The sequence below is a fragment of the Phascolarctos cinereus genome, unplaced genomic scaffold, assembly GCF_003287225.1.
Source record: "Phascolarctos cinereus isolate Bilbo 61053 unplaced genomic scaffold, phaCin_HiC Scaffold_5;HRSCAF=322, whole genome shotgun sequence".
In the NCBI taxonomy this organism is placed as follows: domain Eukaryota; kingdom Metazoa; phylum Chordata; class Mammalia; order Diprotodontia; family Phascolarctidae; genus Phascolarctos; species Phascolarctos cinereus.
In genome coordinates, this window is record NW_027555958.1 from 240,327,130 (window position 1) to 240,349,671 (window position 22,542).

General features: G+C 40.0%; 1 protein-coding gene across 2 annotated transcripts in view; it reads right to left on the reverse strand.

Moving 5' to 3' along the window:
- The window catches only part of KCTD20 (potassium channel tetramerization domain containing 20), a 68,943-nt gene that overhangs the window by 31,020 nt on the left and 15,381 nt on the right, over positions 1 to 22,542 (reverse strand). Inside the window, exons 2-3 of one of the 2 annotated variants that reach the window (XM_020999440.2) lie at positions 7,878 to 8,058; positions 7,455 to 7,660 (exon numbers count right to left, since the gene is read on the reverse strand). In XM_020999440.2, the coding sequence (XP_020855099.1) occupies positions 7,455 to 7,660; positions 7,878 to 7,918 (247 nt within the window). In that variant the 5' untranslated portion in view covers positions 7,919 to 8,058. The remainder of the gene's footprint in view (positions 1 to 7,454; positions 7,661 to 7,877; positions 8,059 to 22,542) is intronic. The other variant, XM_020999441.2, reaches the window with a different exon arrangement.

The window sequence follows — 22,542 nt, forward strand, 5'->3', positions numbered from 1 at the left end:
TGCCTTGGGACTAGTGAACTTGGGTTTTGCTGTGACACAAATGAGTGAATGAATCAATAAAGCATTGATTAAGCTCTTACTATGTGCTAAGTGCTGGGGCTACAAATAGAAAAGCAAGGCAGTCCCTGTTCTCAAAGAGCTCAAGTTCTAACAAGGTAGACAATGCACCTGAAAGGTTTCAGCTCAAGCCAGATGGTAAAATGTCAAGGTTCTTAGAGAGCAGCACCAAAGATGGTAAAGCCTCTTCTTTAATGATGTCAGATGGGACAGCTAGGTGTTGCAGTGGATAGAGCTCTGGCCCTGGAGTCAGGAGGATCTGAGTTCAAATCTGGACTCAGACACAGGACTCATTAGCTGTGTGACTCTGGGCAAGTCACTTAACCTCGATTGCCTCACCAAAAAGCAAGAGGAAAAAAAAAAGATGTCAGCCTAATAGTTCCATTACCCCACGGCAAAGTGGATTTGAAAATCAAATCTATTCCTAAAAAAAAAGGGGGGGATACCCACTTCAAGTATTTGAGATTTCATTGGTAAACCTCGACCTCCAATGGCTGTTTGGGGTCCTTGGATGTCATTATGTTTCCATGCCAAAAAAATCGACCTTGATGATAAACATACTCCTTCCACATCACATAATAATAATTTTGCTGTTGTTCAGTCATATCTGATTTTTCTTGACCCCATTTTGGGGTTCTCTTGGCAAAGATACTGGAGTAGTTTGCCATTTGCTTCTCCAGTTCATTTTCCAGATGAAGGAACTGAGGCAAACAGGGTGAAGTGACTTGCCCAGGGTAATACAGCTAGCAAATGTCTGAGGTGGGATTTGAACTCAGTTCTTGCTGACTTCAGGCCCAGCACTCTATCTACTGAGCCACCTAGCTGCCTCAGTGTTATGGAATTACAGTGAGTGCAGACAATGCTACTCTTCTTTTCCACAAAGAGTACTAGTGTCTCTGCAGTTAATGTAGCTGCTAAAATTAAGACAGAAGATAGGTAGTAAGCTTCTTGAGAATAAAAACTGTTTTAGTTTTGTCATTTGCCCTCTACAAGGCTCTCAATGATATCTCAACTGCCAAATCATGGGATCATAGAATCTCGGGATAATCTAGTTTAAGTCCTATCTGAGCTGGAATACCCTTGATAGTTTCCTACTTGTTTCACCTTGGACAAGTCCCTTAACCTCCATGGGCTTCAGGTTCCTCATTAATACAATGAAAGGGTCTTACCAAACGGTCTGTAGGCCCCTTCTAGCTTTACATCCATGATTCTAATGGTTCTTGGCTACTTTCCCAGACAAGGAATCTTCTACCTCTGCATGAAGACCTCAAGTGATGATGGGGACCTCATTAACTCAGGAGGTAGCTCATTCATCCTCTGAACCAAATCTCTAATACATTATTAGCTATCAGATTTCCAAAAGCAGGGAGCAGTAGGGAAATCACCATTTTGATTTTCCTTATAGTCTGAGATCTACAAAGGAAAAAGAACTTTCATTTTTCACAGCTGCTACCATGGCTCTGATCCTCAGTGGTTTTTTTTCAGTCCTTATCCTCTTTGAACTCTGAGCAGCTTTTTGGCACTGTTAACCATCCTTTCTAGACATACTTCCTCCCTGTTGGACCTTCTCCTAAGCTGAAGGCTTCCTTTCAGTCTATTTTATTGACTTGTCCTTTCTTGTCTCTTAAAGCTGTGTCCTGGACCTACTTCTCACTTTACACACTCTCCCTGGGTAACCTCATCTACTTCCTTGGATTCAGTTATCATCTCCACATAGATAATTCCCAAATCTGCATATGCAAGCCTAATATCTCCCCTGCAATTTAGTTTTATATTATCAACTGCCTGGGAATATCTCCTTTGAATATCTTATCAGTAGCTCTAATTCAACATGTCCAAAATGGGACTCATCTTCTTTCTCCCTAAACCTGTCCCTCCTTCCTTCATACATTTCTATTTGAGGACACTCCTACCAACCCAGGTGCATCAGAGTCATACTTGACCCTTTCCGCTCCTTCATGCCTTCTACATTCAGTCACCCCTTCTCTCTACTCACACAGCCTCCACTTTTGTTCAAACCCTAATTACCATCAGCCAAACGATTGTTAAAAGCTTCCCAACCAATCTCCTTGCTTCTAGTTTCTCCCCTCTCAAATCCTCCCTCCACAGAGCTGGCAAAATAATCTTCCCAAGGTACAGGACTGATCATCACTCCCTTGCTTAAATGCCTTCAAGTTTCTCCCTATCTGCCTCTATGACAAAATCTAAACTCTTCAACTTGGTATTTTGAGCCCCTCACTATCTGACTCGAACCTAATTTTCCAGATGTATCTCACATTACTTCCTTTTATATCCTTAACACTCCAGCTAAACTGCCCTCCCAACTCAGTATTCCATTTCCCACTTCCTTGCATTTCACAAACTGTCCCCTGTATTTGGAATGCACACAATTTCCTTCTCAACCTTTGCCTTCACCTCCTCTCTACTCACACAGACACCCCTCTGGCCCCTACAGAACTTTCCACTCCCTTTAAGATCAAGTGTCATCTCTATGAAACAATTCCTTATCCCTTCTGTAATTAATGCCCTTTTTCTCTCTCCAAATTATCTGATATTTACTTAACTAAATGCAAGTCCTACCTGTCTGTCCACTCCTACTCAGTCTTTCATTAAATTACCATCCACGTCCTGCCTCCTAATTCCAAAGCCTGTCTGTTCTGAGATCTTCTCTCCTTTTTCTCTCTACTTTCTCATCAGCTCCCAGTTTTCACCTCTATCCAGATGACTCTAAACTCTTAATATTCAGCCCTAGTCTCTCTCCTGATCTCCAGTCCCACATCACCAACTGGAGATCTGAAACTGATGTTCCATGGGCATCTTAAACTTAACACATCCAAAACAGAACTTATTATCTTTTCATCAAAGCTCATCCCTCCTCCAAATTTTCCTAATCTGACTGGTCACCAACACAATACTAGTCAGCCAGGTTCACAACCTCAAAGTCATCTTCAATGATTCCTTTTCCCTCACCACCCCCATATCCACTCAATTTCTAAGTCCTTTCAACTCTTTCTTTTTTAATTTTTCTTTCTTTTTTTCTTATTTTTTTTAAGGGCAATTGGGGTTAAGTGACTTGCCCAGGGTCACACAGCTAGTAAGTGTCAAGTATTCGGTCTGCAGCCAGATTTGAACTCAGATCCTCCTGACTTTAGGGCCAGTGCTCTATCCACTGTGCCACCTAGCTACCCCTCAAGTCTTTCTCCACAACATAACTCACACCTGTCACTTTCTTTCTACTCATATAATTAATCAGTCAGCAGTTATTTATTAAGCACTGACTACATGCCAGGCATTATCCTAAGTGCTGGGAATATAGAGTAAAAATAAAATAGTCCCTGCCCTCAAGGAGCTTCTATTCTAATGGGGCAGACAACATGTACATAAACAGGTATATTCAAGATGCTTATAGGATACAAGATAACCTTAGAGGTGAAGAAATAGCAAGTGGGGAAACTAGGAAAGAGCTCCTGCCTAATGTCACGTTTGAGCTGAGTCTTGAAGGAATTCAGGGAGTGTAAAGGGTGAGGAGAGAGAGCTTCCCAGGCAAATGGACTAGCCAGGATGAAAGCAGAGACAGGAGATGGAGTGCTGAATAGCAGCTACCACCGGACGTACCATTCTCAGCCTTCTGAAGTCATTCTTGTTCCCATAGCAACTGGTCTTTACTTGTTGGTGAGGATCAAACTCTGAAACAAATGTCCCTTTTTTGGTTCCTTCACTTAATAAAAAAAAATAATCTCTCTATCATCCCTTAGCCCCCATCACTCAGTCAAAAGAATTTTTTTTAACCTGAACAATATAGCTTGCAATAAAACGTGTGTAGTCTAGCAAAACAAATTTCCACACTGGCCATGTCTGAAAACAAAGGTCTTGTTCTATATTTTACACTCATCACTTCTCTGGCAGGAGGGAAATGGTATGTCTCATCTTCATTCTTTTAGATTCGCACTTTTATCATTGTGTGGATCAGAGCTCTAGTCTTTCAAAATTGCTTTTCTCAATAACATACTTATATAAAATGTTCTCCTGATTCTGCTCATTTCTCTCTGCATTAGTTCTTCCCTGTTTCCTCTGAAACTGGCCATTTTGTCATTTCTCACAGTGCAATTAATTCAATTTCATTTATGTACCACAATTTATTTAGCCATCTCTCAACAGGAGGACAGCTTTTCAGTTTCACGTTTTCATCTATCACAAAAAAAAAGCTGCTATAAATGTTTCTGTATTTTTAGGTCCTTTTCCTTTTTTGCTATCTTTTTGAAGTTTTTTATTCGTTGAGGAACAGGACTAACCACGGTACAGCTGGTTCAAAGGGTATACATAGTTTGTAACTCTCTGGACACAGTTCCAAAGTGCTTTCCAGAATGTTTGGACCAATTTACAACTCCACCAGCAATGCACTAGCCCGTCGCAACATTTGTCATTTTCCTCTTTTGATAGCCAAACGAATGGGTGGGAGGTGGAACCTCAAGTTGGTCTAATTACATTTCTCTAATTATCAGTTATTTAGCACATTTTTTCATATGGGTTTTGACAGGCCATAGCCTTCTAATCAATCAGATATTGGGCTTCTGGTCTCTCTCTCTCTAACTCATCTTCCACATAGCTGCCAAAACAGTCTTCCAAAAACACAAGTCTGATCATGTTACTCTTTTGCTTCAGAAAGAACCTTCAGTTTCCTCTAGGATAAAATGTAAATTCTTCAAGTTGGCACTGAAAGCTCTTCATAATCTTGCTCGGAACTATCTTTCAAGTACTATTTCCTATTACTTCCCTTCAGGCCCTCAACATTCTAGCCAACATTCTAGCAGGCCTAACTGCTATCCCCTAAAATGTTCCATTTCCTACCTCCATACCACTGCTGAGAACGTATCTGGACTATATTCCCTCTTCATCTCTGCCTCTCAGTATTCAGTTCATGGGTCACCTCCAATAGAAAACCGTTCTTGATGACCCCCTTCCTCAGTTGTCAGTACTTTCTCTGTGCTTAAATTATCATGCATATATTTATGTTTATATGTTGTATTGTCCCAGTAGGATTACATTCATGTGCAAACTACCTGGGACAAAAGTAAAATTTTACAGAATAAAACTTTATACAATACACTTTACAACTTTTTATATCTTAAAAAAACTTTCACTATGCAACACACCTTCTTTTTGCTGCAATCACTTGTTTTATGTGATTTAGCATTGAATTTACAAGATTCTGACATGAATTCTTTAATTTTTTCATTATGAAATCACACATGATATTGGCTATTGAGCATACCTTTTGGCAAACAGTTCATTTTTCCAAGTCTAGCCTAGAGTATGGCCCATAGGTTTTCCGTGGAGTTTAAACTGGATGAATTCCCAGGCAACCTGAAGCATGTTTTTCTTCATCTCTTAGAAAAATTTCTTTACCTACTGTGACATGTGGAATGGTGCAAGTTCAAGTGGTAGTACTCTACCTCCATTTGAGAATTTCTGTAATTCTGGAACAATTCTTTTCAGTATATCAATATATTTAGCAAGAGTGCATTATTCTCTCAATGGGGACTAGACTTCTAGGTCCTCTGGAGGTGAAAAAATTCCCTAAAACATTTTTAGAGTGGATGTTTTGCATTCTAATCTGATGAAGAGTTTTTTGGGGTTTTTTTGGAAACAGTTTTGGTATTAAATTTGAATTAAAAAGTGAGTTTCATCAGTAAAAATTACCTTTTCCCAATCTTCATTATTCCAGTTTTTGTACAGTTGCAAACATGAGAAGCATTTTTTTCTTCATAACAATGGTTGGGTTTTTTTTTTTAACTGGGATTTCATCATTTTTCAAACTTCAAGAAGCTTATACACATAGGAGAAGAATCAATAATAACCGCTCCAGCAGCCAGGTCTCTTTAAAGGTCTTTGCCTGTTTTCTGAGCATTAATTAGGTTATTTCACAGCAATAGTTTGTTAATTGTTGGCATCGTTTTTAATTTTGAACTGTTCTTTCTTTTGTGCTCGAGTGCTACTGATCTTGTTACATTGTGGTCTTGAATGACCCTTAAAATACTTGACTTCTCCACACCAAAAACTGGGGCAATATCTCTAACAGTCATTGAAGTGTCTTTTTCACGAGCTACAACTTTTGCAGGTATATCCATTCTTACCAGAGTCATGTCCATTCTTAAAAGCCGCAGAATAAGAGTCATGAAATGTGTCTATGGCATGAAATCAACAACTCAACTGACAGAAAAGCAACTAAAATTGGGGAAAACAATTTCACGTGATTTCATCTGGTCAAGGCCTGATGTTTGAACCCATTGTCAAGAGGAGCACTAGCAAGCTTGACTAGTGTTGTCCCAAAATAAAATTGTATCAAAATTATTGATAGGTAATTCACAAACCACAGTAAGCTCCCTGACGGGATAAACTGCTTTTCATTTTGTCTTTGTATCTCTAGCACCTAACAGAGTGTCTTGCACACAATGCATCCTTAATAAATACTTGATACATTGATTTGATGTTGTATAACCCAGTGAAAATTCTTGAGGACAGGGGCTGTTTCATTTTTTTTTTGTCTTTTGTATCCCAAGTGGCTAGCAAAATGCTTTACACCAGGAGGGTACTCAATAAATGTTTATTGAATGTTAAATGAATGAATGAATGAGTCTTTTCTTATACATCTTGGAATAAAAGGAAGCTGTGTCTAGATTAAAGATAAACCTAGAAATTCCTCTCCTATGAATTCTGGGTTAAAAGAGACCATTCATTTGCACCAAAAATAACTGGGTGAAATGGGTCAAATGTTGCAAAAAACAACAAAAAACCCCACCTAACTAATCATCCCGAAAGATCTATTTTCACACCTGAAATAGTGGCACAGACTACCAAGTTCAGACTTTATAACACTTGAGTCTACACTCTTTCCCTTCCCCGTGCCCCACACTAATAAAATCAATCTAAAATGGCTCCATACTCAAGAACTACAGCCTACTACAATAATTATTTTGATCTCTTCTGGTCTCAGACCAGGCAGGATAGATGATACAGATTAGGTAAAGAAGCCTACACAGGCCCACAGACCAAACCTTTCCTTCTGATGAGCCCCAATATAATCTCCACACCCAGCTTTCTATGAGGCACACTAATTTTAGAACACAGGTTACAGAGTCATTTCTTTTGTGTGGGTCCAAGTTTATATAAGCATAATGAAGCACAGAACTGTAGCAAAAGAATGCATAAAACAAGTAGGGGGAAAAAATCACTTGTGCCTCAGGTAATTGAACCTTTCAGGGAAAAGGTATTTGGTCAAAACTTGATTCTGTGCTCTTACCAGTTAGCATGTTCACAGGTTAAAACGACCTTCTTGACACCCCACTGAATGCCAGAGAGTCCCCAAAATCAAGATAATTAAGACCTAGTTACCATACCATCATTCCTGGGAGACACAGGAAGGTTAGGATTTTGCAAGCAGGATGATGTCAGACAATTTTCTTCTTTTTCTTGGGATGAACCTGGTATATTTTCTACTAAGTAGCTAGATTCCTGGCGTAATGACCTGTCGCCTTCACTGGCTCGATGAATATTCATTCTTGGCCTCTGTAACTTGAGTTTTCCACTTGACCAGGAAAAAATCCTAGAAGATGAGATTGAATGATTTAGAACTCATATGTTTCATAATTTCTCATGGTGCAAGAAGTTTGACCTCACGTAGCTACAAACTCATGTTTGCACGGAAGGAGCATCTCCCACTGACTTCACATTTCAGTGATAATTTATTACAGTAAAGTTATTGATGTCCACAGATTTCATACCACCCAGTAGTAAGTGATTAGGGATGTGTACTAACTTACACATGAGTAAAGGGGCAAAAGTGTGGTGGCTGTACAAACATGGCCAGTAAATCCACTTCCTGGAACCAAGGTGGCTCAGTGGACAGAGAACTGGACTCTGGAATCAGGAAGACCTCAGTTCAAATCCTGTCTCAGATACTTGCTGCGCGGCAAAATTAAGGCCTTGGCCCAGGCTCCTCATCTGTAAATGGAGATAATAAAAACACCCATAATAGCACTAACCCTCCCACGGAGGTCATGAGGATGAAATGAAATAGTATTTATAAAGTACTTCGTAAACCTTAAAGTATTATTGCTATTACTATTTTAACAAACAATTTTTACACAAATAATCCAAATGGTTGCATACTGACTCTATGATGTTTAAGCCAGTTGAAAGTAAGAGGACAACTACTTTTTTCAATATAGCATTTTTTTCCCCTGCAGACATAATTTCAGTTCAGCATCCCTGCTCTCAGAAAGTTGATTATATTGATGAAATGTAACTCATACACAAATAAGTAAATGCAAAGAATTTTCAGAAAAGAGAGAGTACTAAAAACTGAGAGGAATAAGGAAAACTTCACAAGAGAGATAGCCTCTGAGATGAACTATGAAAGAAGCTAAGGGTTCTGAGAAGTAGAGAAGAGGAGAAATGAATGAGTTTGTGTTTCATCCTAAAGGGAATAGGGAGCCATGAAATATTTTTGAGTAGGGTAAGTGCCTTAGGAAAATTATTTTGGCCATAGTGGGCAGGATGAATTGGAGATAAGAGTCTGGAAGAAGGAAACCCCATTAGTCTAGGCTAATGATGATGAGGGCTATGACTAGAAAGAAGGGGATAGATAAATGGCTTGTCACAAACCCAAATGACTGAGAAGGCAGTGGTGTCCTACAAAGAAATAGTGCAGTTTGATAAAGATGGAGCTTTGCGGGGGGAGGGCGGAAATATGAGCCCTATTTTGGATATGTTGAGTAAAATTAAGGAATGTTTTGAAAATGTGGGTATCATGCTTACATAGGGCTTAATGTGTCATGCTCCCAAAAGTACTTCCTTTCTCAACAAACCCTCAACAAACATTTACTGAGCATATACTAGGTGCAAAGCACTGTACTACAAATGGAGATTAAGGTCTCTGCTCTTAAGGTGTAGCATCCAAGTTCTTGTGACATTTCAGGCTAAGGACAGGAAAGGAAGGAAGCCATTTAAGACACAAAAAATATAGTACACAATGAAGGAAACTTTTTAACCTTAAAATGTATAAATGTACACATATTTAATGCTGGAAAATTCTACTCTCCGTGGAAGTTAGGAATTTATGTTAACAGGTTGAATGCGTTACCATGAAGGCTTGTTTCCCCCCTTTCTCCCCTCTCTGCTTCCTCTAATACATAGCACAATTTTCAAAAATAAGAACTCTGCTAGAAAGCACAAATGTCCTGTCCTAGTTTTCAATTCTGGACATCATTAGTCAGCAGGGAAATGTTGTTTGGGAAGAGTGGAGAGAGAAAGAGAAGGATCACAGGATCATATATTTAAAGCTGGAAGGGGCCTAAAAAATGATTTTATCCAACATTCTTAGTCTTAAAGGTGAGAAAATACTTCAGAATCTATCCACCAAGATGAACCCAGGGATTATATGAGCACAACCATAAAACACTTTTCACACAAATAAAGTCAGATCTAAACAACAGGAAAAATATCAATATCATCTTAAAGGCGAGGGAGCTGAGATTTAGAGAGATTAAGGATGCCTAATGTCTTATTGGTAGAACGTGCCATGGTAAGAATTTGAACTCAAATCACAGTACTCCAAGTTCAAATCCCCCAGTTCCTCAAAGTGCATGCCTCACAAGTATCTTTTAATGCATTTATTATTTTAAATGTAGTAGCTATATCTCACTAGCATTTATTAGGCCTTTTCTATTCTCCCAAAACAGGCTTAATTCTGGTCTGAAAATAGATTAGGACTATAAGAAACAGATGAAAAAATAAAGACATTTTTCCTAAACCATTTATGACTTGAATTACTAAAGTTTAGAAGTTAAAAATTCCTTGGGCTAAAAATGGAACAAGAACTGTACTTAAGAGCACTTGAAAACACTTACCAAAAGTAATTTTAAATATTCTCTTGAAAAAACAAATGTGTTCATATTATTAACTCTCTTAGTAAACCTTTTTCTTTCAAGTGCAGAGAGGATCAGCTAAGACATTTGTAAAACACTCAGCAGAGGACCTGGCACATAGCAGACACTTAATAAATACTTATTCCCTTCCCTCCTCCCCAAGCGGCTGGCATATTTTGTTGTTGTTCAGCTGTTTCACTTGTGTGAGCTTTTTTGGCAAAGACACTGGAGTGCTTTCCCTTTTCCTTCTCCAGCTCATCTGACAGAGGAGGAAACTGAGGCAAACAGGGTGAAGTGACTTGCCCAGGATCACACAGATAATAAGTAAGTGTCTGAGGCCAGATTTAAATTCAGGAAGATGAGTCTTCCTGACCTCAGGGCCAGCACTCCATCCACTGCACCATCTAGCTGCCTGTGCCTAACACATAACAGGTGCTTCATAAATGTTTGTCCATTGACAGACTCAGAGATTTCAGTGGCTTATAATGTAAACAATCACACACTTATGTAAAAAAAGAAGGGGCCAGGTGACACATTAAAAGAGCCAAATGCCCCACTCAAGTGGACTATTCAAAGCCTTCATCTCCCCAACAGAAGTAAGAAATGCTTCTGTCTGGTTCTGGGAAACATGAATTGTTCCCATTATGAGGCTAGGTTGCCCCTTCATCCAGGTGTTTAAACTTTCTCACACCCTGACAGCTTTCAATTCTGACTCCTACTGGGGCTGAAGAGTGAGAGCCCCACCTCAGAAATTCCCTCCACCCCCTGGACCTTCCTCAGGAACCTTGCAAGTTCCCATCAGTTCCTCCCTGTATCAGCTCCCAGGGACCCAAGGGACCTTGTGTCTATCTTGCCGTTTACAAACAGGTCAGAGCACAAGGCTAGTCTTGGCACTCCACCTGGGTTAGTCCCATGCTAGCCATGCCACATCCCTCCTGCTGCCTCCTTTCTTCTCCCATGGATTAGTTTTCCCTGAAATGCAAAAGAGTCATCCCTTGGGACCCGAATGACCCCTGCCTCTCTTGAGGCAGATTCCTTGGTAGTTCCTGGCTGCTCTGAAGTGACTTCTTGGTCAGCTAAAGGCATAAAATATCCCACCCACATGGACTCGGGGCCTCTCCAACTTCCTCTGAAGACCACTCCAAGTCACTATATTCTGCGATATGGCTGACCAGACATATTTCCAAATAGAGGGAATTAGGGCTGGGTCTATAAAATACTAAGTGCCATAGTATCTTTGTTGCTTATCCTACCTATGTTAGGCCAAAGTCAACCTCTTTTTGTTAAGTATTTAATGATCTAGGAATACTTCATTTTGTTCCAACATTGATCTGGACAAAGAGGGTAGCAGCATCAGACTCATCCCTATCATCTCTAAATTATCTAAATTCACAACTGCTGGAGTCCAAAATAATGGAGTGCTATATTAGATCAATGCTTAATATATGACTGTTAAATAATTACTAGAAACTTTTCATATGGTAGATTCATGACTTATGGAAGAAGGCCCTTAATACAAAGTGAAAATTACCAAGTTCTTGGTCAGTTACCAATGACCATCTAAGTATACTAGGCTACACTAATGTAGGAGTCTTGAAAGTACGTTCTGGAACTTAAATGATGAGATGTGGCTGAAATTACATTTTACTCTACCTCTAACATTTGAGTAAGAAACAAGTGAGGGTTTTTTTTTTTAGTGTAACAGCGAGGTAAATATCTATACCCATCAGACAACTGCATTATGTCTCATGTCAGCTTTGATCATAGAGCCGAAAAACCAAGGAAAGTGATTATTATTATTATTCCTAATAATATTAATAGCTAGCATTTATATAGTGCTTTAAGGTTTTGCAAAGCTCTTTAAAGAAACATTATTTCATTTTATCCTCACAACAACTATATTATTATCCTATTTTACAGATAAGAAAACTGAGGCAGAAAGAGCTTACACAACTTGCCCAGGGTCACACAGCTAGTAAGGCAAGATTGAAACCTGTATAAATTATGTCCTGATTATAAATGGCAAAACAGTAGGGGAAGGAGGGAGGCATCTCTGGGAGGAAATTTAAACAACTCTGAGGCTTCATCTAACATCCACCAAACTGACAAAAATGGTAGAAGATAGAAACAGTCAATATTGGAAGAGCTATGGGAAAGCAGGCACATTAATACACAATTAGTAGAACCATGAATTTGTTCCACCCATCCTAGAAAAGGATTTGGAATTATACCAGAAAAGTCTCTATACTATGTACCCAGTGACCTTTATGCCAGGCAAGGAGGTCAATAACAGAAAGAGAGGTCCCATATATGATGAAACAGTAGCGGAAATGGGGTACACTGGAAAGAACACTGGCTCTAAGGTTAGGGAACCTGAGTTCAAATCCTACCTCTGATACTTTGTATCTATATGACCTTGGACAAGTCACTTAACCTAGAGCCCAGTTTCCTCAACTGTAAAATGAAGATACTAGAATAGATGACCTTTGAAACCTCCTTCAGCCCTATATCTCTGATATTCTGTAGCATGAGAAAAGGAAGGAAGGAAGGAAGGAAGGAAGGAAGGAAGGAAGGAAGGAAGAAAAAGAAAGAAAAAAGAGAAAGAAGGAAACAGAAATGACATGTATGCTTATCGATTGGGCAATAGCAGAACCACTGCATATCAATGTACTGGAAAATTATTACACCATAAGAAAAAAATGACAAATGTGGAATCCAGAGAAACATGGGAAGACTTGTATAAAGCGATAACAGAATAAATAAAATGCAACCAAGAGAAAAATAAATGGACTTTTAAAAATGACTAAATAGCAATTGAACCTCGAGTAACTTCAATGACTAATCTTGATTCCCCAGAAAAGATGGTAAAACACACAGGATTTACTGGGATCTCCATTGACATGTCCTCCCTATTGAAATCTTCCTCAGACTGCTTTTTATATGATTGTCTCCCTCCCCACTCAATTCTGCACTCTTTATTGCAGGCCCATGGTACTAACAAATCCTCTGCAGCTTTGGCAACAAGCAGAAGGGTGAGGTACCACGTTTGAACTAAAATTAGATAGGGGTCAGAATTGTGAACAAAATCAAGAAGAGCGAATTAGTCGATGGGTCATGTAGCTGAAGTGGGGGGGGAGTTGGAAGGAGGTTTTGAAGCACTGAAGCTATTGCTAAGTCCACAGGGTGGGGATTTGATAGCTAGAAGCAAGCTCCAGGGGCAGGTAGGTGGCACAGTGGATACAGTGCAAGGCCTAAAGTGAGGAAGACTCATCTTCATGAGTTCAAATTCCGGCCTCAGAAATTTACTAATTGTGTGACCCTGGGCATGTCACTTAACTCTGTTTGCCTCAGTTTCCTCAGCTGTAAAATGATCTGGAGAAGGAAATGTCAAAGCACTCCAATATCTCTGCCAAGAAAACCCCAAATGGGGTCATGAAGAATCAGACACAACTGAAAAACAACAAAGCAAAATCCAAGGTTTAGAGTCCTCACCAGGCAAGTTACAGAATGCTAAGCTAGACCAGTGTTGTCTCAATTTGTGGATATTTTTATGCCCAACCATTTGCAGTCAGCCCCACCTTCCAGTTCTTTAAGTTCCTTCAGCTCCCCAGCTCCAGCTGTCTTCATTGTTCTCCATGGTAACGGTCCTTCTTGCATCATCAAAGACATTATTTCCGCCATGCCCATCCTCCACTTATTCAACACACACCATAGACTCCTACTCTCTCTCCCCAACCATTCTCCTTCCTGTTCTAAGCCTTCCATTGTGACTACCATATTATAGCTGTCTCAGCTGTCCTCTTGTGATTCATGTGAGGTGTTTCTATAGTCAGAACTAGATTTTCAATTCCTTAAAGGTAGCAATAAAATCTCCTTTTGTGTCACCACACAGAAGGCTTCCAGCCTCTGAAATTCAATTCAATAAATGATGATAAATGTTTCAATAAACATTAACAAATGCATTAACAAATATGCAATGTATTGGTTAAACACTGGAGGCAAAAACATGCAAAAAGACTCAATCTCTGTCTTTACAGAACTTACTGTCTAATAGGGAAGTATAAGGCATGTAAAAAATAACTATACTGAGTTAGAATTTCCAAAGTGCAGAGGAGAGCTGGTATGAGAGTGGCATGAAATTCAGGGAGGGACAAATCACTTCTAACTTGGGGAGGTTGAGAAAGGAAAAGAAGAGAGGGGCTCACTGGAGAAGAGAAGGAAAACATTAGAAAAGATTTCATAGGCTGTAATTCAAAAGAAAAGATTTTAAGAGGTAGAGATAGAAAGCAGAAATGTGACCTGAATATTAAAGATCAAACCATAAAAAAATTAGAAGAGGACATTATATACCTTTCATGGTTAGGAAGCACATTCTTAACTAAAATAAAGGTTAGAGGAAATTACAAAAGATTAAATAGATAATTTTGATTACACAAAATTGAAAAGCCATAGAAACAAAATGCATCTAGTAGAAGAGAAATTGTTCAGTTGAATGGGAACTTTTTTTTTTTATCGCATTTCTCAAATAAGGGTTTGGTTTTCAATCATATAGGCAACTAACAGATACATATAAAACTAAAAGTCACTCCCCATTAGATAAATAGTCAAAGGATATGAACAGGGATCTCAGAAGAAGAATTATAAACTATTAGCAATCAGATAAAAGAATGATCTGAATCACTAGTAAATGATAAATACAAATCAAGATAGCCCCAAGATGTCACCTCACACAAACTGGCAAAGATGACAAAAGATGGAAATAGTGTTGGAAGGCTAATGGGAAAACAGGCATCCCCACACTGATGCAGCTATGAATCAGTATAACCATTTTGGAAAACAAACTGGAATTATGCAAACATCAAATCCTTTTGAACCAGAGATTCCACTACTAGGCCTATGCTCCAAGAAGGTAATTGATAAAAAAGAAAGTCCCCATATGGACCAAAATACGTATGGCTATACTTTTTGTGGTAGCAAAGAACTGGAAACAAAGTAGACGTCCACAATCAGAGAATGAATGAACAAACTGTGGTACATGAATGTACTGGAACATTACTATGCTGTAGGAAATGACAAATACGAGGAATACAGAAAAGGAGGGAAAGACTTAAATGAATTTATGTGGTGAAGTAAGCAGAGCCAAGAAAGCAACATACAATGATGAATGCAACAATGGAAATGGAAACAATAACCACAAAACAATCAAAAGTGAATTGCAAAAAACAAACATGGGGGGGGCAGCTAGGTGGCACAGTGGATAGGCCCTGGATTCAGAAAGATCTGAGTTCAAATCCGGCCTCAGACACATAACACTTAACTATCTGTGTGACGCTGGGCAAGTCACCTAACCCCATTGCCTCGCCAAAAAAAACCCCAAAAAACCCCTCAAATATGGCCCTAAAGAAAATACATGAGAAGACACTCCTGCTCACAGCTTTACAGATATGAGGTCCACAGGTGTGGAGCACTGCATATGTTCTCAGATTTTTTTTGGGTGGGGTAATATTGATTGATTTTGCTGATTTTTTTTCTTCCTCTTTTTCTTTTTAAAAATGTATTTGTTTATGGAATAGTACTCTAGGAAGGAAAAGAAGGATACAGGGAGGAAATTCAGGCCATATAAAAAACATATGGAAAACATTTTTGTTTCTAGTTCTTGTTACTAGACTTAGTTTTTTTTTTTAAATGTGTGGCAACTAGAATTATATGCAGTATCCTAGGTATACAAGTGCCAAGATTTTGTAATCGACAGGTAACACTTTCTGTTTTGTTTCAGATGTGATTCCCGATGACAAGCTGAATTTTGTCAACCTTTTGGAACACACACTGTTTTCAAGGACAAGTCTAGAATGGGATTCCAGACCTGGGCCATAACTTGATGGCTGAGCCCATCATATTAGAAACATGGCATGGCTATCAAAAAGCATAAGAAAAAAATGCTTTCATTACTACTACTACTACTACTACTACTACTACTACCACTACTGCTGCTGCTGCTGCTGCTGCTGCTGCTGCAAATTAAAGCAACTTTGAGGTCTTACCTCATACCCATCAGTTTGGCAAAGACAGGAAAAGAGTATTGACAAATGTTGGTAGGACTCTGGGGAAACAGGCACACCAGCGTACTTGGTGAAGCTGTGAATAGGTGTAGACATTTTGGTAAGCAATTTAGAACTATGCCCAGAAAGGGCATGAACCAGTTCATGCATATCCTTTGATCTAGCTAAACCAAAGAAAGAGGGAAAGAATCTTCTGTATGTACAAAAATATTTTCTCTTCATGGTAACCAAAAATTAGAAACTAAGGAGTTGTCCTCCTACTGGGGAACAGCTAAACAAATTGTGGAATATAAATGTAATGGAATATTACTGTACCATAAGAAATGACAAAATCAGCAGTTTCAAAGGAAACTAGGAAGATCTTTATGAACTGATGCAGAGCAATGTGAACAGACTTAGGAGAACAATGTATGCTACAAGAAAAACATTATAAAGAAAAACAACTTCGAAAGGCTCTGATCTGTTGTATGCCATGATGAACCATGAGTCCAAAAGAATAAAATGAAACATGCCCCTCACCTCCTGCCAGAGAGAAGAGAAGCTCAAAATACAGAAAAAGACATACATTTTTGGAGATGGCCAGTGTGGAAATTTGTTTTTACCAGCATATATAGATTTGTATAGAGGTTGTTTTGTTTTTTTAAATTTCTTTAATGGAGAAATGGACAGCAAGAGAGATAGACCAAAAAAAATAATTTAAAGAAAAAAAGAAACATGACGTGGCTTAATTTTCTTTATATTTATCCACACAGAACCTTACTTTCTAACTTTTCTGCCTACTTGACAGTTTCATGAGACCTTGCTTTAGCAGTTTGGGACAACTAGGTGGTACAGTGCATAGACAGCCAGGCCTGGAGTCAGAAAGATCTGAGTTCAGATGTGAGTTCAAATATGATGTCAGGCACTTACTGTGTGACCCTGGGCAAGTCACTCAACCTTATTTGCCTCAGTTTCCTCATTTGGAAAAGGAAATGGCAAACTATTCCAGTATCTTTCTTAAGAAAACCCCAAATGCAGGCTTGAAGAATAAGACATGGCTGAAACTACTGAACAACATCTGTAGATCTGAAAGTTTCTTTGTACCATCCTTCAAAGCATTCTGGGAAAATCTTAAATAAATCCAGCCTTGATATTCCCAGAAAAGCATCTTTTTTTCCTCTAGCCATTCTTTCTTGCATTTAAACCCTGATGAAACATTTTCCCTAAGCTTCTGATAACACATTTTTTAAAATAGCTTTCCCTGTATGAATTTATCAAAGGCTTTCTTGAAGTCCAAGTATTGCCCATTGGCTCCCTTTGAGAATAGTGGGACATACACTTCCTCTTAACTGAAACAGAAACCATGTTGCCTTTCTCCTCCATGGTCATCTCCCCCTTACAGAAATTATGTTGCCTTTCCCCAATCAAGTTTGCTTGCTAAAAATCCGACAGTTTATAACAGTATCTAGCAACTTGCCATTGGCCATTTTCAGGACCAACTTTTGAGTTCCCATCACGTGGCAGAATCTCATTCTCCAGTGAGTTCACGAGACAACGATCAAGTAAGTTGAGAAGCCAGAATAAACAGAAAAGATTTATTAGCACACTAAGGAGGCCGCTGGAAGGTGGCTTTCTTGGAAAATTATATTTGGTTATGTAGGTACAACAGCAGGCCAAGGTTTCGGTTACACAATCGATAAGCAGCATTCTACAGCATTTAATTGGACTGTACGGCATTGTTCTGCCATAGGAGAAAGCCGATTACTAGACTTGACTTGGGTTCCTATAATGGGAGGCTCAACAGTTTCTCGTGTCTCCAGCTTCCTCAATCAGGCTATTGGTTCTTATGGCTTGGTTGGTTAGAAAGTCCCTCCAAGGGAAAAGAATGAGCTTGCCATTTTAGTCAAAAAATATGCTTCTAAAATGTCATATCTTCCTCCATAGTTCCCCTTTTTGATACTTCCCTAAATGATCATACGGTGGGAGCTATGAAGAAAAGGTCTTCTAGTGGGTTGCTGAGATCTGGTCTTGAATGGAAAGACTGTTTGAAAACCACATGATTCAGAGATAGCCTTGTTCGGAGACGGGGACAGAGTGGAGAACCACATAAGATTGATGGGGAGAACATGTACCCCAGCAGCTTTGACATTTACAGATTAGGCCCTGAATTATCACATGTTAAAAAAAAAAAGAATTCCTGCTACTAGGATTATTAAAAGTACTTGGGAAAATGTTCCAGAATGAAGATCCTCCCCATGAAAGGTCTAGCCTTGAGAATAAATCACATAGATTATGCTGTTTGACTCTGGAGAGCCAGGTTCTTTATTCTCAGATCCTGAAAATCAACGGTTCCACCCATCCCAATTAGAAGCTACAAAAAGTGTTAGTGATTGCACAGACACCCCCTTAGTTAGCCAGGCTATAATCTTGCTCAGTACAGTGATCCAGAACCATACTAGCCCACGAGTCTAAACTCTGTTCCTGGTCTTCAATGCCACTGGCCAAATCATTTGCTATTTTTATGAATGTCAGGGAGAGATCACAGATAGTTCAAGAGCAACTATTTATTGTAGGAATTCTTGGATGGGTCAGTGAAATCCTGTGCCACACATACCTTTGTAGAGACCCCACAGTCTACTTGCTTCTGAGGTCAGACTCCTGGTGATGTGATTCGTAAAAGGGTAGCTTTTCTTTGTGCATGGAGGGGAGATGTACCAACATCTCCAGGACACAATTTATTTCTGGGGTGTGCAAGGGCAAGTGGTGTGGCTGCACAATTATATGAGTTCAGAAAGTTCCCCTAATTGTGCAATTGAAAGAAACTTCCCTGCACTCCTGCTCATCTGGGGAGGACAGCTCTGGGAAGCCAGTGTGACATTAAACATGGCGAAGAAGCAGTCCTCTGATAGGTTGTTGCATTTCAGGTAAAGAGTGCCAGTGACTTTCCTGAGGCTGGACTCACAGATCCCCAAACTCAAATAGCCTCCCTGAGTGTGGATAAGCCTCCTTTGAGATAGCTGAGTGTCAGGTTAACGAGTTTGATCCGGGGTTGGAAGCTCCAGTCTGCAATGTTTGGTGCCTCAATGGCTGTGACTGACAGCTGAAGAGATATTTTAGTTAGACTAGAGAAACATTAATAGGTATTGGTTTAGACAAGGAGAGCAGGAAGTCTGGGAATCCCTATTCTGGCCCAGGTCCTTGCAGACAGTGTTTGGAAGAGGAATACCCCATAGCTGTGGGAAGCCTTGGCATGCTTGGGAGGAGGCTGGTTACCCAGACACAGGACAGAGTAATTAATTACTAATAGGCTGTGGGGTGTTAGAAATCGGTTTTGTTCTTCTTCTTCTTCTTGTTCTTCCTGGAAGGTTTTGGCCACTGACTTTCTACTGCTTTTGATCCTAAGCCAAAGGTGCAGAATGGCTCAGCCCTATTCACCGAGCAAAGTGAAGGCATTCTCTGCTATTGCCTGAGCCAGAAGGAGCTAGTCTTTAGTTCCTAGCTAGGCAGGAAGTAGTCATCAGGACAAGCAGGAGAGAATACTAAAGTTATATTGTTTTAGTAAGTGAGTTGGCTTCAAAACCAAAAAGGCAAGAAGGTTGGAAAGGGCCAAAAGTAAATTAGGAGATGTAATATATTGTGTTTCGAAGAATCAGGACAAAGCGTGAGAGGAGTGGCTGGGTGCATGGATTCCCCCTTGAATTCAGGAAGCAGTAGGATTTATTTTAATGGAAGGTGAGCTTCAGTTCCTCCAAATCCTTTATAGTATAGAATTCAGGAGCCTTCTTTGTCTGCTAGGTCCTGGGTGCCAGATACAGCTTTGTGGGTGTGACTAGCATGGATCCAAGGTAGTCTTCTCCTCAACTTTCAGGGTTGTCTGGGTTAGGAGTAGGACCTTTCCACCAGGGAGACATGGCATACTTTTTATCAGTGGACAAAAAGTATGTATATACTATGTTCCTTGGCTGGATAATGGGACAGGGAAGGTCATCTGAATCTGCCCGTGCATCTTTGGTTTTCATATGGAAGCTAGAGAGCGCTATGCTTTCATTTGGTTAATGAAGTGACATACTATACAACCGAATCCCCCCACTGTGGAACTCCCCTATTGCTGGTGCCTGAGTTCAGTATATATATGTCGGGCTATATATACGTCAGTGTATATATATAGTTCAGGCTACATATGTCAGGGGATGCCCCAAATTTTACTCATAAGGGCAAAGACCAAGTTTCCTACTGGTGACGTTTATAAGTTGCATCGTTACTGGGGGCAAGAGATATAACTTCCCTATGTCTTATGTCTAGATTCTTTCTACTTGCCCTGAGGATTACTGGAAATTTTGGAAGACTTTAAGGGTTTTTGCTGGCTGATGGTTGAGCTCATAAGTGAAGTAGCTCCCCTGATCTGACTCAACCATATCAGAAAGACAAATCTGGGAATATTTTCTGACTTTTTTTTTCTTTCGGCTTCTGTTATAGAATCCACTCTCCAGGTGTAATAACTACCTACCCATCTACCAAACCTAAAGCCCATCACCAGGGAATATTTAAATCTCAGAGAGGGCGAGAATTCTGTGAAATCTATTTCTGAATGCATGGAATGGGAGATTAGGTCTCCTCAGGGTACTACCATAGGCTTTTTTCCTTTCACCACATGATATTTTTTGCAAGTAATGCAACTTTGGGTGATGAAAGCAGCTATATGACCGATTCCCTGGGCAAATTATTCTTTTGTTAATCATGATGCTATCCTCATTTTGCACATGTGGCCCATCTGATGGGTCACAAGTACAAGTCAAAAGATAGGGATGTGGGGGCAATAAAGTTTCTGTTTAGTGCAGTCTCAAGCCCTGAAAATTAGTGTAGTATCCTAGGGATGCCCATCTTGATTTTACAGAGGGGGTTGCTGTGTTTAGAGAGGAAATGAGTTTATTAAAAATGTTAAGAGGAAGTGAGAAGACTGTTAGGAAAGGTAAGAATGAGGTGAGGTGAGCTCACCTATTTCTGCACCACCTTGAGCCACAGGATTAGCACAGGTGTTGCCAAGAGAAACAGGACCAGAAGTTCAGGGCAGCAGATGACAAAAATCTGGGAGGGGAGGTGGATGGCCTCAAGAAGAGCAGCTACTAGGAACCTATGGGAAACAGAGGTTCCTGAGGAGGTGAGGTTCAGGAAGAACTTGTTTTTCCATATCTCCCCCACAAAATGACAAGACTCCAAAGTAGTGACTCAGTTACAGGTGCAGTGGCCTGCTCTGCCATGTGCTTTGAGATTTGAGTGCTGGGAAACAGAAGGGAAAAGTTTTGTTAGTCTTATAGTAAATTTTTACTTGTAGTTAGATGTTGTCTGGGGCAGCTAGGTGGCATTGTGCTTATAGTCAGGAAGACCTGAGTTCAAATCCGGCCTCAGACACTTATTAGCTGTGTGACCCTGAGCAAGCCACTTAACCCTTTTTGACTCAGTTTCCTCATTTGCAAAATGAGCTGGAGAAGGAAATGACAAACCACTCCAGGATCTTTGCCAAGAAAACCCCAAATGAGGTCACAAGGAGTTGGACACAACTGAAACAACTCAAGCATAACGTGCAGGATATATACAGAAGAGACAGAAGGCAATCTGAGAAGGGATGATATTAGAAGCTGGGGGGACCTGGAAACGCAACAACGAAAGAAACTGTTAGCAGTCAGAATCTGCAGCAGTGGGTCCCAGCAATGGGTCAGGACATCTGGTGCCCTGGTGTTCATGTTGTGAACAGTAGGCACCTCTTTTGGCATAAGAGAGTGGTGCAGAATGCTGCCTATTTGCTGTCTAACCTAAATTGTGTCCTATTACAACTATATAACCAAGTCTCATTTACTGTGAGCTAAAGCTGTTTCCAGTGAGTAGCCTCCTTTGTGTGCTAATAAATCTCATGGGGGGGGTACATATCAGAGGAGTGATTTTAGATCCCAATGAACAGGATAGTGAGTTTCCTCCTAAAATTTACAGGATCCTCAGATATGGGTGGGAAAAGACTTCTGTAATTAATATTATCAGCAGCTGTCCAGGGCACATGAGTTCTTTGAAGTTCACCTACCTAAGAGCTTCAATCCATGCACACTGAATACCATTTGGCAGTCTTGGGGAGAGGAAATGTATTTTTGGCAGGAAGGAAGAAACAGGAAGCGTCACTGAAGACTAGATCTTAAATCCTGTTTTTTGAAGTTGAGGTAAAGACTATTTTAAAGTTTTCCAACCTCATTCCCATGACCTTTGCTCCTTTTTCTACTCTAGGATCTGTGCAGAAACATTTGGAGGGTTTTGAGAGTCTAGGTCTCAAGAGGTGGCAGGATCAGATTGGTCAATGTGAGCAGCGTGGATGGGGAAGGTAATAGGGAAGGAGTCAGGGGGATGGGTAACAGGGAAGGAATGAGACAAGACTGAGGTTGAAGGGAAAGGGGTACGGGTAGTAAGAGGAGGAAGAGGAAATTACAAATCAAGGAAGTCCTCTGGGGTGTCCAGAATAGGAATATGAGGGAATAGAG